Source organism: Piliocolobus tephrosceles, chromosome 11 (assembly GCF_002776525.5).
Source record: "Piliocolobus tephrosceles isolate RC106 chromosome 11, ASM277652v3, whole genome shotgun sequence".
In the NCBI taxonomy this organism is placed as follows: domain Eukaryota; kingdom Metazoa; phylum Chordata; class Mammalia; order Primates; family Cercopithecidae; genus Piliocolobus; species Piliocolobus tephrosceles.
The window spans coordinates 97920990-97940512 of NC_045444.1; the positions used below are offsets into that span (position 1 = coordinate 97920990).

The following is a 19523-nucleotide window of genomic DNA, read 5'->3' on the forward strand; positions in this document are numbered from 1 at the left end:
GAAACCTTAGGGTTCCATGAAACCCTGTCTACATGCTTCTGCTGTTGCAATTAGGTTTGGTTTTATTTGTTTCGATTTTAAAGTAAGATTTCACATGAAACAAATTCATGCCTCAAGAATATTTAAAATAATCAACTAGATCTTCTGGGGCTCCTTCCTGCACCAACATTTCAATAGGCTCTGATAATCATTTTTAAAGATTCACCAGTTCCACAGAAGAAACTTTTCTGGGCTGGGTTCTTTCTCTGTCAATTTGTAATTGTTTTCCTTTCCTTGTATAGAAACAGCAGCAAAATGGCATTATTAAAATATCAGTTGATGTTTTGTGCTTGCTACTTCTGAATAAATAGGAAAGTTTTTGTGTTTCTAATCCGGGTTCCCTATGTGGAAAGGATTTTTGTACTGCAAGATGTAAAATTGCAATTTTGAAGCACCAGCACCCAGGAAATAAGTCTCACTTAGGTTTTGTTGCCTGAGAAACTGGCTTATTTCTAGCAATGGAGGTGGAACATGGAAAAGGCAGAACTCAACCACCACCTAGAAAACAAAAGGCTAGTTTCTTTCAGACTGAAAAGGGAAGGCAGAATCACTGGTGACAGTTCTAGAGGGGTCTGGGAGTGGGATTGGGTAGGGAGACCTGTGTTCCTACTGTTACACTGTACTCACAAAGGTGCTCGGCTTCTCATGGGATGGTGAATGCATGGATATCCAGGCCCTGGAGGACTGAGCAGCATGAGACAAAGGTATATGGGACTATGCCCTAGCCACATTGATGGGGTAGGGAGTTATGTGGCAAAGAGCCTCATCACCCCAGTCACCCCAGTCTAGTTCTGCTGATAGACAGCCTATACCTCTGACATGTAAGTGAGCCCAGGCAAAATCCCAGAGCCACCCAGCAGACCACCAGCAGATTTCAGATTCCTGAGCAATAAACATGTGTGTGTCAAATAAAATAGAGAGGAAGACAATTATTTGGAAGCTAGATAATTGTGCCTGGCTGAGAGATTGGAGGGTTCTGCTATGATGGGGGTGAACAAGCAGCACCTTTATGAGCCACTGACAAAATTCAGAAAAATGGAATCCCTGCTCCTGTTTGTTCAGCAAACAACAGGTAGCCACCATTCTATTCTCTGATACTATAGAATAATTATAATTTAGAAAAAAAAATGTACTATTCCTTAAATCTGATATATCTGACCATACCTATTTCTGATTAACATGAGGAAAGAGGAAATCACGAGGAAAACTTGTCTGGAGAAGACTTGTCTTTTGGCTTCTGGCTTTCCTGGGTCTCCAGCTTGCCAGTTGCTTATTTTAGGACCCATCAGCCTCCATAATCTCATGACCTCATTCCTTAGAATATATATTTCCTATACATATATATTTTCCTATATATATATATATATTCTTATATATATTTTTCTATATATATTTTCCTATATAGATACAAACTGTTTATTTCTTAGAATAAATATATATAAGTATATATATATATATAAAATATACATGCATTTTATTGGTTCTGTTTCTCTCTAGAAAGCAATATACTTAATATGATTTTTAAATTAATCAATTAATTGTTCCTGGTTAGATCACGGCTGTAATTTTCCTTTGGGATTCAATTCTCAAATCTCTAATTATGACATGTCCTAAGAAATACACTGAGACGCCACAAGAAGTCCATTATTAGGTTCCCCCCCAACCACCTTTTGTTGGGGACGGGGCGGGGTCTCACTCTGTCACCCAGGTTGGAGTGCAGTGGTGCAATCACACAGCTCACTGCAATCTGCGCCTCACTGGCTCAAGTGATCCTCCCACTTCAGACTGACTTTTTAATTAAAAAAAAAAAAATTAAACATTGTATCTCCATGAAATAATCAATGACTTGTCCATGTTTCTGAGTTTAGTTCTTTTTCCTTAGACTAGTATGCAGTGTGACCCTGGGAGAGTCACTGAAGGTATTTACTGTGAATAAAATCTTACCATCAAGTTAGATTCATGCCGCTGACATACACAAAAGATCTAATGACAATTAATCACACTATCTAGTGTATTCAAATTTATATGATAGCAGTAAAAATGATAAATCATAAGCTATCATCTTTTTTCTTCCAAAATGTGGTTATATAATTATAAGAAATTTATTTTGATTTTAACAGTGTTTTGTCATTAAAGGCAGTTTGGCTATGCCATTAATACTGTGACTTCTAATTTCAATATTTACCTTTTATTGTGACTTTATAAAATATAAATTTTTTTCTGTGTCCAAATATACATTGGAATCCATTCAATCAATTGGTATTCACAAACAGTATTAAGTGTCTCTATTACATGACTAACTATATTAATAAGTGCCAATTTTACATTTTCTATGATGTTAGTAGGGTTATTTCTCTTCTCTAGACTTTTATTTTTTTAAAGTTCTATAATTTGCATAGACATGCATATGACTGAGGCCATATCTACACAAAGCATCTGGTCTTGACCAGAATTCAACTAGAAATGTCATCACCCAGTTCATGCATTTAAATGACATCAGACATTCATATCTGAATTTAATTTTAATTCATGCAGAAGGAAATGGCTGGATTGAATAAGAAACTAAGTTTCTTGCCTCTCCATAATTACTACTAGAGAAAAATAGAAAAGAGGAAAGAAAGAAGGTGAATGAAGGCTCTCCTCGTGTAACATATTCAAGCCTTAAGGAAGGCTTCACATCTGTCACAGAGGAGGAATTCATTTCTTAACACAAGAATCTGCTCTCTTTCCAATCATTGTGAACCATGTTTTGAATATGAAAGAAGTTCTTCTCTCCGCTTTGCCCCTTCCACTAACTCCCACTCTGCCACCAATAGTAGAGAAAAATAAAACCCACAGATACCTGTCCCTGGGCCACAAAAGTAATCAGGTTTCATTAGCTCCAATTAGAAATATGACATGGACATTCAAAGTAATTTGGTGATAAAGTAGAGTTGGAAATAAAAAAAAATTGAGAAAATCTATTAAACTGGTCCCAAATTATGCTAAACTTTGAAATAATACTAATTTTCTCTGAAAATATAAATGTTAGAATCAATCCGTTGGCAAAAATACACTGAAAAAGTATTTATTTACAAGCGGAATCTAAATTATTTTGGTTAGACACACTACATTAATTTTAATTCTTAAAAATATTGAATATGTTTTTTAAATTTTTGGAAGAAGTTTAAGTTGAGTGAGTATACAACTTAATCAGGTAATCTGTGAATCATCTTGAAGGCTACCATGGACCAGTGACATATTTTTAGAATCATCCTTTCAACTAGTTTCAGTGGCAAAACACCAAAAAAAGAGAAAGCCCTTGGAACCTTACATCTGGGTAAAACTGCAAATCAATTAGAGCACTGGAAAAAAATCTGTAAATAGGCCAGCAAAGCACTGAGGAAGGTTTTAGGATTTTGAAAAATAATAGTGGCCTACACTCAGTATTCAGGCTTTACAAATACAGCATCAGTGATAGACATATCATAAGAAAGCTACAAATGATAGTTTCCTTAGAGCAAAGTCAGAAACTAACATTTTTGCAGGAATAGTAAGTCAAACCAATATTAACCTTTTCTAGCTTGAGATTGAAAAGTTAGAATTTTTTCTTTGCTCCTCTTCAGTAACAGATTGTCTTAAGAATTTCCCCTGAGCTCAGTTCTTTGTTGGTTCACTGGTGGTTTCAGATGTTTTCAATATTCCAAATAATACAATTTTTTTTTTTTTTTTTTTTTTTTTTGAGATGAAGTCTCACTCTGTCACCCAGGCTGGAGTGCAGTGGCACCATCTTGGTTTGCTGTAAGCTCCACCTCCTAGGTTCAAGCGATTCTCCTGCCAGTCTCCCATGTAGCTAGGACTACAGGTACCACCATACCCAGCAAATTTTTTTGCATTTTTTTTTTTGAGATGGAGTTTTGCTATGTAGCCCAGGCTGGTTTCAAACTCCTGACCTCAGGTGATTCACCCGCCTTGGCCTCCCAAAGTGCTGGGATTATAGGCATGAGCCACTGAGCCCAGCCCAATAATACAATTTTTAACATAAAAATTAGAAGCCAAGATAAGAGCACAAGCATCCTAGGAACCTGTGTAGGAAAGTATATGCGGATGAGAGACTCAGGTTCTTTGTTCCAAAGGCCAAAAATATTGAATATTAAACATGAGATTCCCTGCTCTTCTCAGCCTGGTATGGTCTATGAACAAATGCTAAATCTTTTCTATCTGAAATTTTAAGAGTCATATTTTTAAATGATGGTATTTTTTTAAATGTCATAATTAGGATATTCTAATTATAAACTTATATCTGTCCTTATTATAGTGATTTCAGATGTTATCCAAAATAATACATAGTTTACATTCTTACTTTATGCCAAACAGTAAGTTTAGCACATTACAAACATCATCTTTTCCTTAAAATTACCCTACTAAATAGGAAGTACTGTTATCCCCCTTTTCAGGAGCACAGAGAGGTTAATTTATCAAAGTTCACACAGTTAGTAAGTGATAGAGATGAGATTTGAACTCAGAATCTGTAAGGTAAACACAAACTAGTACCAGACTACACATTTTAAATTCTTATTTCACAGTGTCACTTGTAATTAGTATCTATTACCCATAGTAGCTCACGGAATTGTTTTGAGTTTGATTTATTTCAATAGTTACAACATTGTTTGAAAAAGTTCCTCCACAAATATTCATCTAGCACTTTCTCCTGAAAATGTGGCATAGATGCTGATGATAAAACATTTTCTCATGAAGATAATAACAAGTATTATTCATGATAGAAGTTTTTCTTTTATGGAATTAATGATGAGACACAACTACAGATAAAATAGTATGCTCCCCTTTGGTCCTCTAAATCCAGAGTGCCGTTGAAGGAAAGCAAGCCACTTTAAGCTGCAGTGATGCGCATGTGTACAGAGAGGAAAGAATGCAGAGTGGTTTGGAGACCTGGCTCAGGAGTAAGAATTATCTGGTATAGTATTCAGGCATTTCAATATATTTGTGTGTCCTTTTGGACTTAACTTCCCATTTTCCTCATCTATAAACTGGGGAAATAATGATCCATATCTGCTAGAGTTTCAGTAAAGATTTAAAAACACAATGTATGTAAAGCACCAAGGATATGCCAGGTGTGTAATACATGCTTGATCTAAATGGACTCATTCATTGTCAATGTTATTCCAAAGCCGCTCTGGACCCAGAGCCACACCTTCCCACCCACAGAGCACACGCAGTACCAGAGAGGAAGTGGGCCTAGAAGGGCCTGCAGGTACAGGCAGCTGTAGAGCTGCTAGAAGCTGGGGTGATGCTCTCCCCACTTTCCTGTAGACACCACGGGTACTGTCTGCCTGTTGTCACACAGTTCATACGCTTGCTTGTGATGGAACCTCGGTCTCAGGATCTGTGCTTTTTTCCACTTTGCTACACTGTCTAAGGTGGCTTTTAACTGGAACCCAAGTACAAATAAAGCTTGATATTCGGCACCTGACTCTGTGTAGAGAAAACAGTCCTTTCGGTCACTCACAGACCACAACAGTCAGTCATGATTTTGTTGAATAATCAAAGCTGAACTCATACATGTTAGGGTCAGTTAAGGATGTCTGCTTTGGGCAACAGCCTACTTTTTGTCTCATATTAAATTAAAATCTGAGTTAAATGAAAATGAAAACACCTCACATACGCTATTCAGAATCTGCTAAATTGTCTTTTAAAAACTGCTTGCCCAACTTATTAGCAACAACTATAAAAGAAGAAATTCTCATGATTTCCTAGTATCCTGGATTCATAAAGCATCAAGAAGGCATATGGCATTATATGAACATGAAATAATAACATGGACTGCTTTGCTTACCAAATTCAGTCAAGTCCAAAGGCAACAAATGCAGAGTGAACATGACTGCCTATAAGAAACAAACAATTTTGGTGTTTAAGTTTGTGTTTTCTATCAAATAAAATGTTGTAGAATGATGAACTAATGGAAAAATGGAAAGAAAACTTACAATACAAATGAAAATATTTTGCAAAACATTTCCTTATAAGGAAGCCCATCAGACTAACAGTGGACCTCTCAGCAGAAACCCTAAAAGCCAGAAGAGATTCAGGGCCAACATTCAACATTATTAAAAAAGAGAAATTTCAACCAGATATTTCATATCCAGAGAAACTAAGCTTCATAAGCAAAGGAGAAATAAGATCTTTTTCAGAGAAGCAAATGTTGAAGGAATTTGTAACCATCAGACCTGCCTTACAAGAGCTCCTGAAGGAAGCACTAAATGTGGGAATAAAAGACCATTACCAGTCACAGAAACACACTGAAGTACACAGATCAGTGACACTATAAAGCAACCACACAAACAAGTCTGCATGATAACCAGCTAACATCACAATGACAGGATCAAATCCACACATTTCAATACTAATCTTGAACGTAAATGGGCCAAATGCCCCAATTAAAGGCACAGAGAGTAGCAAGCTGGATAAAGGCATAAAGTGGCAACTAAGACCTATTGGTATGCTGTATTCAAGAGACTCAACTACATGCAATGACAATAATAGGCTCAAAATAAAAAGATAGAGAAAAATCTGCCAAGCAAATGGAAAAGAGAAAAAAATAGGGGTTGCAATTCTAATTTCAGAAAAAATAGACTTTAAACCAAAAAAGATCAAAAAAGACAAAAAGCGGCATTACATAATGGTAAAGTGTTCAATTCAACAAGAAGACCTAACTATCCTAAATATATATGTGTGCAACACAGGAGCACTGAGATTCAGAAAGCAAGTGCTTAGAGACATTCAAAGATATTTAGACTCCCACACAATAATAGCGGGAGACTTCAATACCCCACTGACATTATCAGACAAATCATCAAAACAAAAAAATTAACAAAGATCTTCAGAACCAAAATTCAGCACTAGATTAAATGGACCTGATAGAAATCTACAGAATTCTCCACCAAAAACAATATAATATACTATCTTCTATTTTTAGAAAAATAAAATTATTTTTTATTTTTTAAATTTTTTGTGGGTACATAGGTGTATATACTTATGGGGTATGGAATATACATTCACCTCATTGCCACATGGTACGTACTCTAAAATCAACCACATAATTGCACATAAATACTCCTCAGCAAATGCAAAAGAATTGAAGCCATAACAGTCACTCTCTCAGATCACAGTGCAACAAAAATGAAATTCAAGACTAAGAAAATATTGACATTCTTCACAGAACTAGAGAAAACTATTTTAAAATTCATATGGAACCAAAAAAGAGCCTGAATAGCCAAAGCAATTCTAAACAAAAAGAACAAAGCTGGAAGCATCATGTTACTCAACTTCAGGCTATACTACAGGGCTATGGTATCCAACACAGCATGGTACTGGTACAAAGCCAGACACATAGACCAATGGAATAGAAGAAAGAACCCAGAAATAAGGCTGCACACCTTCCACTATCTGATCTTTGACAAACTTGACAAAAAACAAGCAATGGGGAAAAATTTCCTATTTAATAAGTGGTGCTGTAATAACAACTGCCTAGCCATATGGAGAAGATTTAAACTGGACCCCTTCCTTACATCATATACAAAAATCAACTCCAGATAAATTAAAGATTGTAATGTAAAACCCAAAACTATAAAAAACATGGAAGACAACCTAGGCAATACCATTCAGGACATAGGCATGGGCAAAGATTTCACAATGAAGATACCAAAAGGAATTGCAACAAAAACAAAAATTGACAAGTGGGATTTAATTAAATCGAAGAGCTTCCTCGCTGCAAAAGAAACTATCCATAGAGTGGAAAGACAATCTACAGAAAGGGAGAAAATTTTTGCAAACTATGCATTCGACAAAGATCTAATATCTAGCATCTATAAGGAACTTAAACAAATAGACAAGAAAAAAAAAAAGAACCCCATTAAAAAGTGAGCAAAGGACATGAACAGACACTTTTCAAAAGAAGTCGTACATGCAACCAACAAGCGTATGAAAAAAAGCTCAACATCACTGATCATTAGAGAAATGCAAATCAAAACCACAAAGAGATACCATTTCACACCAATCAGAATGCTGGTGAAGTTGTGGAGAAGAAAGGAACATTTATATGTTGTTGTATGGTGGGAGCATAAATTAGTTCAACCACTGTGGAAAGCAGTCTAGCAATTCCTCAAGGAACTAAAAACAAAAGTACCACTCAACCCAGGAATCACCTTCCTAGGTATATACCCACAGGAATATAAATAATTCTACTATAAAGACACATGCACAGGTATGTTCATTGCAGCACTCTTCCCAATAGCAAAAACACAGAATCAACCTAAATACCCATCAATGGTAGACTGAATAAAGAAAACGTGGTAAATATACACCTTGGAATACCAGGCAGTCATGAAAAAGAAGAAGATCATATCCTTTGCAGGAACCCGGATGGAGCTGGAGGCCATTATCCTTAGCAAACTAACAAGGAATAGAAAACCAAATACCACTTGTTAGCACTTATACGGAGAAGCAAAATGATGAGAAAGCATGGATACATAGAGGGAAACATACACTGGAGCCTACTTTAGGGTGAAAGGTGGCTGAAATCAATACAAATTTATTCTCTTAAAGCTCTGTAGGTTGAAAGTCCACCATCAGTTTCACCAGGCTATAAAATCAAGGTACAGGCAGGCCTGTATTTCTTCTGGAGATTCTAAGAGAGAGTCTGTGTCCTTATCCTTTCCAGCTTCTAGAGGCGCCCACATTCCTCAACTTATGGTCCCTTCCTCCATCTTCAAGGTGCACCGCTCAGCTCTGATCTGTTTGTATGTCTCCTGTCTCCTGCTCTGATCCTCCTGCCTTCCACTTACAAAGACCCCTGTGATTACAATGCGCCGATCTGGATAATCCAGGAAAATCTCATCTCAAGATCCTTAATTTAATTACATCTGCAAAATCCCTTTTAACATGTAAAGCAACATTCACAGATTCTGGGGATAGAATGTATTAGCATCTTTGGGGGTGGGATATTATTCAACCTACCACAGGTAGATACCATTTATCATGTTCTTTTTGTAGATGAGAAAAATAAATATAGTAATTATTAATACCACTATATACAATGAGAAACAAGAATCAGAGGCTAAACAACACAAACTCACAAAACTTAAAAGTGGGCACCAACATACAAATATACAAATATAGTGTTTCTAACCTTAAGTCTGATTCCACTACACAATTCTGCTCGCAAAGTAGAAAAAAATAATAAAAGAAGGACTCCCTGCTTAAGGGTAAATTTTGTTATTTTCTTGGGTTAAAAATAATTACTATATATTTATTGAATGGCTAACTGTAAGTAAGATCCAATTTTAGGTTCCGGTGATAAATAAGAATCAGATACAGTCAGTCTTAAGGTAATCCTTCATCTTTCCATATATTTAAATACCTATAATTCCTAAATGTATATATACAGTACTGACCAAATTTAATTACCTCATTAACATTCCCAGTTTCATGTTCTATAAACTTTTCCAATGTGCCAAGTCTGAAACTGAACTCTTGATTTTTTCCTACAAATGTTCATCCCCCATCCTTCACCACCTCAGGAAATGATCTTACCATACTCCCCTCCCTCACCACCTACAGCTAATCAATAATTGAATACCTTAAATTTTGCCCCCCAAATATATCTTAATTCCATCTACTTCTCCTTATTGGCATTGCCTCCAGAATCCTAATTAGCATCTTCATTTTCATTCTTATATCGCCTCAATCTAACCTCCATACATAAACTAGCATGATCTATTTAGAATATAAATGAGATTATGTCAATTGCATGTTAAAATACTTCAGTAACTACTACAGCACTTACAATAAAATTCAAACTTTTCTTGCTATACTGGGTAACCATACAACATGTTCTGTTTAGGACTTTTCTGTGCCTGTCGTCCTGGTATAACTAGTAATACAGTCTCCTTTCATGCCTAAAATTATTCCATTTGGGTGATAAGTCTCTTGATCATCACATCTGTAGAGCCCTGTGTGATCTTTCTTTTACCTAAATATTATTCTCATAGCTTAAGCCTTCTCCCTCAGGACTCAGTGTCTTCTCTTAAGTCTCCCTAGCAGTTGGCTTTCTTTAAAATCTGAACCACAGTATTCAATCCTATAATTAATTCTTTCATTTGTTGAATGTCTGTTCAATCCATTAGGGTGTCCAGAGAGAACCAGGCCCATATCTGCATTGTTTACTCCTACATATCTCAGTCAGCATCGTATCTGAAACATGATAAAAGCCCACCAGTATTTGTTGAAGATTAATGACTAAATAAGCTTACCATACAGGTAGAGAGATAGTAAATGTATAGTATGACATTTACATAATATAAATGTGTTCAAGATATCAACTACCAAAAGTAATACGAAAAAGAAAATAATTACTTCTGCCTGCAGAGAAGGGTTGATTAGGAAAGACTCCATAAATGGAGGATGCCCAAACAGTGTTGATGGATGAATAAGATCATGCAGTGTGAACCAAGAAGCCAAGAGAAGACTTCTAAGCTTAGGGGATGGCATTTGCAAAGGCAAAAAGGTATAAAACTGTGATTATTCAGGAAACTCAAAGTAATTTATCTTATTAGAGTGTACAATGTTGTATAAATGATATATTAATAACACAAACCTTAAGGACAAAACCTAAATTGTAGAGACCACAGCAGAAAATACAGAGAGCGCTAACAAATTTGAAGCTTAGCGTTTTTTCTTTTCCTTTCTTTTTTTTTTTTTTTTTTTTGAGACGGAGTTTCCCTCTTGTTGCCCAGGCTGGAGTACAATGGTGTGATCTCGGCTCACTGAAACCTCCACCTTCCAGGTTCAAGCAATTCTTCTGCCTCAGCCTCCTGAGTAGCTGGGATTACAGGCATGCACCACCACGCCCAGCTAATTTTGTGTTTTTAGTAGAGACGGAGTTTCTCCATGTTGGTCAGTCTGATCTCAAACTCCTGACCTCAGGTGATCCACCTGCCTTGGCTTCCAAAGTGCTGGGATTCCAGGTGTCAGCCATTGCACCCAGCCTGAAGCTTAGCTTTGTTTTCATTTATAGTCCTAGAATGATTTGATAAATTCTATTGCATATTTAACTCACCTTATAAATTACAGAAGTTCTTAGATAAATCTGTTTCTGAAGTGTTATATTTCAAACTTCATTGCCATAAAGAATCCTCACAGTTGCAGTTATTACATAACAGTCACATAATTATAATACATAGTCCATAAGGAAACTCTACTGGAGAGTTACGGTGTATAGAACTAAGCTGAGCTTTTCTGTCAAATACATTTTTTGGTTTAAATTTTAATAATTATGTTAAATTTCTTTTTTCTATAATATACTTTTATTCATTATTAGATTATTTAAAAAAGGCCAAAGCCACTATGTTATGATTTTGGCATTTATATTGTACAAATATATAGATAAAAATATCTATGGGATCTGAAAAGACTTCGGGTCATATTTTGATGTAACTAAGAGTTGACACAATTAATACTCATCGTTGACCTATTTCTCTAGAAACAGAAAATTATCAAGAAAGATATATGGTATAGATAATCACAAATATTTGCTTTGAACATTTAGAATGTATACTAGAAGTTGCGAACTAGTAGACTGCATGACAAGAATGCTTTGTTCAGACTCCAAAGTGTTTCAAAAATCGACTTAAGATTTAAATTTGGGAAATCACAAAAAATCCAGAATTCTGGCCACTCTTAAAAAAATTAAAAGATCAGATAACTCTAGTAATATTCCCCAAATCACAGTCCCCTAGAAACTAGTAGATGCTCTCTGGTTAACCACAGACCCACCTCCCCCATCACCCCAGACTGCTGCCCTTATATATGTGACATGTCTAAGCCTTTGTGTAAGACTAAAACTCTCAACCCATTAACGACCAATTGAAAATCATCAAAAAGACTAAGAATATATTTAGATTTTGCTCATTTGTAATACTGAGAATTAAACACACAGGCTATTTTTTAAAATCGTCTAAATATGAAAAAATTCAGACATTCAACCCTTTCTTTCTTGGATTTTATCAGTTAACTAGACTGTACCAAAACAAATAAGCCAAATAAATCCAGCATAACAATTCCTCCCCCTGACTAGCAAGCTCTTTGTTTTGGCATCTAGTCAATTCAATTAAAATTATACAACCCAATAATCTAAAAATATATATCATGCATTTAATCTGTAGTTTACCTAAAAGTACCTGTCTGTTATGTATCTTTCAATGTAGCAAATATACTTTATTTTATTTCAATGGGAAGATGACATATTTTCAATATGAAAACTGTTCTAGGTTAGCAAATATTAACCTGAAAATGTTGTTCCCATAGAAATTGACAGGCACTTACCTTAGCTATCTGGACACACCAGTTAAGCAGCAGTTGTGATCCAATGTTATCCTTGTGCTCGTGGACATACTCCAACAGGCAGCCATGGGGCATAAGTTGAGTAACCAGCTGGATGGTTGGGCTCAGACACACACCCAGCAACCGGACTAGGTGTGGATGATCCATACTTGCCATGATCAGAGCTTCCTGTAAGAAAAAAAATGCAATACCATCATTTCTACTGAAATTTTCTTAGATTTAGAGTTACTTCCATTGTACTAATGGTGCTGATGATTTTTTTAAAATGTACTCAATAGAATCAATCAAAATCAAAAGATATTATTTCAGTTATTCTATCTTTAAAGTGATTTAATTCAATAAAATTAAATAAACAACAAAATCTCTACATGCATTTACATGGAAGCTGTTATACAATAACTGCCTATAAAATTAATAGCAGTATTTTCTCCTTTGTAATATAAGCAATATGAGATTTTATTTATTGCCAAGTAAGTCAAAATGAATTCCAGTTTAAATTATGGATTTTTAACCTTTGACCTTTGCTCTAAAGTAAAATAATCTATACAAATTTAGTTAGTTGCAAGTAGAGTAAGGTGAGCTGAACTTCGAAGTCACCCATTATTGGTGTAGAGTTGAACAGCTTACAATGGTGTCAAGTATAAATCATAAATATGGAAATGTAGATAATTACAAGTATTATATCTATGGTCAATTTATATAAAATAATAAACATTTTAATAAGACATTTTGTTTCATAATTTTACCTTTCCTCAAATTTATTTCATTTTCAAAATTATAAGTGATGTCTTATTCATAGATTCATAAAATTTGAGAGCTAAGACTATAAAAATTTGACTACTTCAACTTTTGTATTTCATAAATGAGAAAACTGAGTTACAATTTTGCATCAGAATCATAAAGACACCACTGCTTAATGGGGATAAAAGTGGACACATGATGGTTATTTAGTGCATCCCAGTTAGCTTCAAATAAAAAGTTATTATAAGACTCTTTATTGTAATTTGAAATAGATATAACTGTAAAATAAATGTTTAGGTACTTTGTTATGGTTTGATTTGTGCTTTTATATTATGAAAGCCAATAAAATATTGTTCATCTCCTATGAAAACAATAGTAAATTTTTACTTTTAAAAATCTATGTAATATCACCTACATACTATTCTTGTTAATAATATTTAATTTGAATCTAATCATAAGGAAAAAAATCAGACAAATCCATACTGTAGGACATTCTACAAAGAAACTGGCTTGTACTTATTTAAAATGTCAGTATTAGGAGAAATGTAAAAGAAGAGTGTGGTGTTCAAACTAACATTTATTACAGAAATAGGGCAATGCCGCATTTTTGGCTCTTGGGTTAAAAAATATATAAAACATTATTGGGACAATTGAGGAAACCTAAATAGGGACTATATATCATGTAATATTATATCAATGTTAAATATTTGAGAGTGATAATGGTATTGCAGCTATGTAAAATAGTATTCTTTGATTTTAGAAGATCCTGAAATCTTTATGGATGAACTATCTTGCGTCTGCAATTTACTTTCAAATAGTTTACTCACACAGGGAAGGAGAGAGAGATATATATGTATCTGTATCTATGTGTTTGATGTGTATATACAAATATATACACACAAATACTCGCACATACACATGGAGGGTGTAATACGTATATGGCAATTGATTATCAGTCGATTTTTCAACATGAAGGTACAGTATTCATTGTACTACTCTTGAACATTTTGTATAACTTTGAAACATTTCAAAATAAAAAAATTAAGGACACAAATTATATTGAGTTTCTGTTTAAGATGGCATGGCAGATTGAATTCACAAATTACTTCCCTTCCCTCTTAATTTCACTATACTGACAAAAAAAAGAATTAATTTTAAAAGGCAGACACCAACAATCATAGAAAGGAGGCAATAAAGATGGAAAGTAAAAGTAGGAAGTGGCTTATCAGTGTTAGCCAACTTGGTAAACATAAGCAATCTGAAGCCTAATTTAATGGGGGGAAACTGAGAAGCAACCCAGTAATGTATAACACCAAAGGCTGAGGAGGAGGAGTATTACAAACCTCTATAAATGGAGCAAAAGAACTGTTTTCAGCAGGATTGCTTCAGAGTACATTTGGGAAACACTTAGACTACAGATCTCCTTCTTCCCTTTACCCTTAGGAAATCTTAAACCAAAAGAACTGGACTGTGGATATCAGGCAAAATGGAAAGAAAAGTACTCTGGGGAAAATAGAAGTATTACGTAAATTTACATATGATAAAAATATGGACCATTCTTCCATTCCATCTCCCAAATAGAGCTGTGACTTCAAAATTCTCAAAGTTTTGTTTAAACCTAGAATTTTACACCCAGCAGCATTTCAACCAAGTGAATGCATACAACAGACATGTTCAGATGTGCCAAATCTTAACACATTTACCTTCCGTGCTTCCTTTCTTTGTAAACGTGCTCATAAAAAAGGGACAGGGTGTTAGAAGAGTACATAAAATCAAGGAAACAAACATCAAGCATAAATTATGGAAATGCAAAAAATATAGTGAAAAATTTTCTAGAATAAAAGCCATACAACAAACGGAAATAGCAGCCGGCTAAGACTGGAACAGGTCAAGTAGCTCTGGGAAAGGTGACCCAAGAAGATGAAATTGATAGAATGCCTGATGAACTTAAAATACATTAAGAAAATATTTATTTTTCTAGTGGGAGTTGAAGGTCAAATTAGTGATAGACACACAGAAAACTAAACTAAAGTGAAAAAAGAAAAAATTAACCTGAGATAAAACACAAAGATATGCACAAGAAAGACTCAGAAAGGTGAGGAGCTGTGAGGGGAGTGGATGATGAGAGATTGCTCAATAGGTATAATGCATGTTACTTGAGTGATGGCTGCACTAAAAGTATTGACTTCCCTATTATGCAATCTATGTATGTAACAAAATTATACTTGTACTCATAAATTAATACAAATAATTAAAAAGAAAATCAGACTATACAGCACAACTGGGAATAGTTACATAATCATAATAGTGTAAACATGAAATACTGATATAATCAGAAGTCATGTAACTGTGGGAAAATGGGGGTACAGAGGATGCCCTTCTGAAAAGTGGTGATGGGAATGGAGTGAAAGGTATATAATAACCATTGCTGGTTGCAAAAAGTTAGCATATGATACGTAGACTAAAAAGGAAAAATTAAGACTTTGCAGTATAAGCATATTATATAAATGTACAGAGTTAGGTAACAGAAGAAATTTCCAAAAATTTGAAAGTGATTGATTTGGGCAGTGGAAAATGGGGTCAGGGAAAGGACAGTAGGATAGCCAGCAGGCTACCTTTCATCATCAGTTTTGTGAAAGTATTTCACATTTTTATGATTACCTTACAGCTACTTGTGAGGACATTATCCCCTTTAACCATCCCTACTATTTTACTGCTGCTGAGTTACAAGAGTGACTTCCAAGAGTTATTCACAAATATGCAGTGTTTGATGGGGTATGTGGGTTTCCCAGATCCAGCCAAGGGCTTATTGTGAGGTCTAACATTTTATTTTTTCAGTAAGGAAGAGAGGGGCAGCATGGGAACATGCCTGGAGAAAGAAGTGATAGAAGACCAGACAAAAGAAGTAAGCTGGTAAAATGCTGTCACTCTCCCTCAAAGGACTTTTTGTTTCTGAGGTTTGGTGGTAAAAGCTAAAATCATTGTTTTTCATATGGCTTCCAAGTAAAAAAGATACTTTAATTCTCTATTCCCTAGCTGCCCCAGGGAACAAGAGTCACAGAATAGAGACGAGTTTCTATGCTTTCTTGCTGAGCCCACGAGGACTGCAACATGATGAGGACAGGAAGTTCCGGGAGCACTGTGAGGCATCACACCTAGAAAGGACTTCAGCATACTCACGTGGTAGCAGTCAGCAGTAACAGGAGTGGGACCTCTCCAATGGCTCAGAGAGAAGAGAATCAACAGAGGGACCAGAACTGGTAGGAAAGATCACTATAGAAACCACAGAAGCATCCTTACATGGTACCAGTCAGCAGTAACAGGAGTGGGACCTCTCCAATAGCTCAGAGAGAAGAGAATTCATCATGGGGATCAGAACTGGTGAGAAAGATCACTGTAGATACCACAGGGAGACTGCAGCTGGAAGACTGGATTATAGGTAAATAGGAGACACCTGACAAGTTTCCAAAATATTTGTGGAGACTGCTTTGGGGTGCGGGGTTTTGCATAATTAGCTGAGCCAGAAATCTGTGTTATTACTATTCATGTGGCCTCCTCTCGATTCACAAGGTGAAAACATTTGGTTTCACTTCTTGTGTATCTCAGTATACATTTGAAATAAAGCAAAGCAATGTACTTATAAAGAAAGTATGGATGAAAATATTAGCCAACTTAAATGACCTATTATTACCTATTATTTAATCTGGTATTAACTGTATTCACAGTGTAAACCAGAGGGTTTTTTCATTGAATTATAACATGCACATGTAAAAATATATACACACCAACAAATCAGCAAAACATCTAATTAGATTAAATCACTAATTTAATTATGTTTTAAGCTAGATCCTTAATTAGATATTAAATATTAGATATTAAATTAAATTAAATTTATACTTATGTTATTTCTTTTTTGATGGCTCTGGATTTTTTGTGTATATGAAAGTCACCTGTTCACAGTTACAAGTGTGGCTCCACTCCCAGATACTCAGGATTAGAAGATCTTAGGCATCTCCATTTGTAGCAAGCTCCCTTATTAAAGGAACTTAGGAAATATAAAATATTGAGAACCTCTAGCACATCTCGATGTCTCCATTGAATGTGTGTTTCTATAATCCATTGCAAAAGCAATAACAGGTAATAATTATTTGATCCTTATTATAATCCCATGAAGCAGTTCAAACTCAAAAGTAATTCTCAGCTGCAAAATGAGGAAACCGAAACTCAATGAGATAACCAGGGGGGGCAGAGCAAGATGGCCGAATAGGAACAGCTTCAGTCTCCATCTCCCAGCGCGAGCGACACAGAAGACCGGCGATTGCTGCATTTTCAACTGAGGTACTGGGGTCATCTCACTCGGGAGTGCCGGACAATCGGTGCTGGTCAGCTGCTGCAGCCCGACCAGCGAGAGCTGAAGCAGGGCGAGGCATCGCCTCACCTGGGAAGCGCGAGGGGGAAGGGAGTCCCTTTTCCTAGCCAGGGGAACTGAGACACACAACACCTGGAAAATCGGGTAACTCCCACCCCAATACTGCGCTGTAACACCGGCACACCGGAGATTGTATCCCACACCTGGCCGGGAGGGTCCCACGCCCACGGAGCCTCTCTCCTTGCTAACACAGCAGTCTGCGGCAATCTAACCGCAAGGCAGCAGCGAGGCTGGGGGAGGGGCGCCCGCCATCGCTGAGGCTTAAGTAGGTAACTAAAGCCGCTGGGAAGCTGGAACTGGGTGGAGCTCACAGCAGCTCAAGGAAACCTGCCTGTCTCTGTAGACTGCGCCTCTGGGGACAGGGCTCAGCTAAAGGAGTAGAAGCCTGTGAAACGCGAACAACTCTGTCTGACAGCTTTGAAGAGAGCAGTGGATCTCCCAACACGGAGGTTGAGATCTGAGAAGGGGCAGTCTGCCTGCTCAAGTGGGTCACTGACCCCTGAGTAGCCTAACTGGGAGACATCCCCCACTAGGGGCAGTCTGACACCCCACACCTCACAGGGTGGAGTACACCCCTGAGAGGAAGCTTCCAAAGCAAGAATCAGACAGGTGCACTCGCTGTTCAGCAATATTCTATCTTCTGCAACCTCTGCTGCTGATACCCAGGCAAACAGGGTCTGGAGTGGACCTCAAGCAATCTCCAACAGACCTATAGCTGAGGGTCCTGACTGTCAGAAGGAAAACTATCAAACAGGAAGGACACCTATATCAAAACCCCATCAGTACGTCACCATCATCAAAGACCAGTGACAGATAAAACCACAAAGATGGGGAAAAAGCAGGGCAGAAAAGCTGGAAATTCAAAAAATAAGAGCGCATCTCCTCCTGCAAAGGAGCACAGCCCATCGCCAGCAACGGATCAAAGCTGGTCAGAGAATGATTTTGATGAGATGAGAGAAGAAGGCTTCAGTCCATCAAACCTCTCAGAGCTAAAGGAGGAATTACGTACCCAGCGCAAAGAAACTAAAAATCTTGAAAAAAAAGTGGAAGAATTGACAGCTAGACTAATTAATGCAGAGAAGGTCATAAACGAAATGACAGAGGTGAAAACCATGACACGAGAAATACGTGACAAATGCACAAGCTTCAGTAACCGACTCGATCAACTGGAAGAAAGAGTATCAGCGATTGAGGATCAAATGAATGAAATGAAGCGAGAAGAGAAACCAAAAGAAAAAAGAAGAAAAAGAAATGAACAAGGCCTGCAAGAAGTATGGGATTATGTCAAAAGACCAAATCTACGTCTGATTGGGGTGCCTGAAAGTGAGGGGGAAAATGGAACCAAATTGGAAAACACTCTACAGGATATCATCCAGGAGAACTTCCCCAACCTAGCAGGGCAGGCCAACATTCAAATTCAGGAAATACAGAGAACGCCACAAAGATACTCCTCCAGAAGAGCAACTCCAAGACACATAATTGCCAGATTCACCAAAGTTGAAATGAAGGAAAAAATCTTAAGGGCAGCCAGAGAGAAAGGTCGGGTTACCCACAAAGGGAAGCCCATCAGACTGACAGCAGATCTCTCGGCAGAAACTCTACAAGCCAGAAGAGAGTGGGGGCCAATATTCAACGTTCTTAAAGAAAAGAATTTTAAACCCAGAATTTCATATCCAGCCAAACTAAGTTTCATAAGTGAAGGAGAAATAAAATTCTTTACAGATAAGCAAATGCTTAGAGATTTTGTCACCACCAGGCCTGCCTTACAAGAGACCCTGAAGGAAGCCCTAAACATGGAAAGGAACAACCGGTACCAGCCATTGCAAAAACATGCCAAAATGTAAAGACCATCGAGTCTAGGAAGAAACTGCATCAACTAATGAGCAAAATAACCAGTTAATATCATAATGGCAGGATCAAG

General features: G+C 36.6%; 1 protein-coding gene across 4 annotated transcripts in view; it reads right to left on the reverse strand.

Annotated features, from left to right (window-relative positions):
* Positions 1 to 19523, reverse strand: part of ERBB4 (erb-b2 receptor tyrosine kinase 4) — a 1165464-nt gene that overhangs the window by 166612 nt on the left and 979329 nt on the right. For all 4 annotated transcript variants that reach the window (XM_023220194.1, XM_023220218.1, XM_023220201.1 and 1 more), the window contains exon 20: positions 12415 to 12600. In XM_023220194.1, the coding sequence (XP_023075962.1) occupies positions 12415 to 12600 (186 nt within the window). The remainder of the gene's footprint in view (positions 1 to 12414; positions 12601 to 19523) is intronic.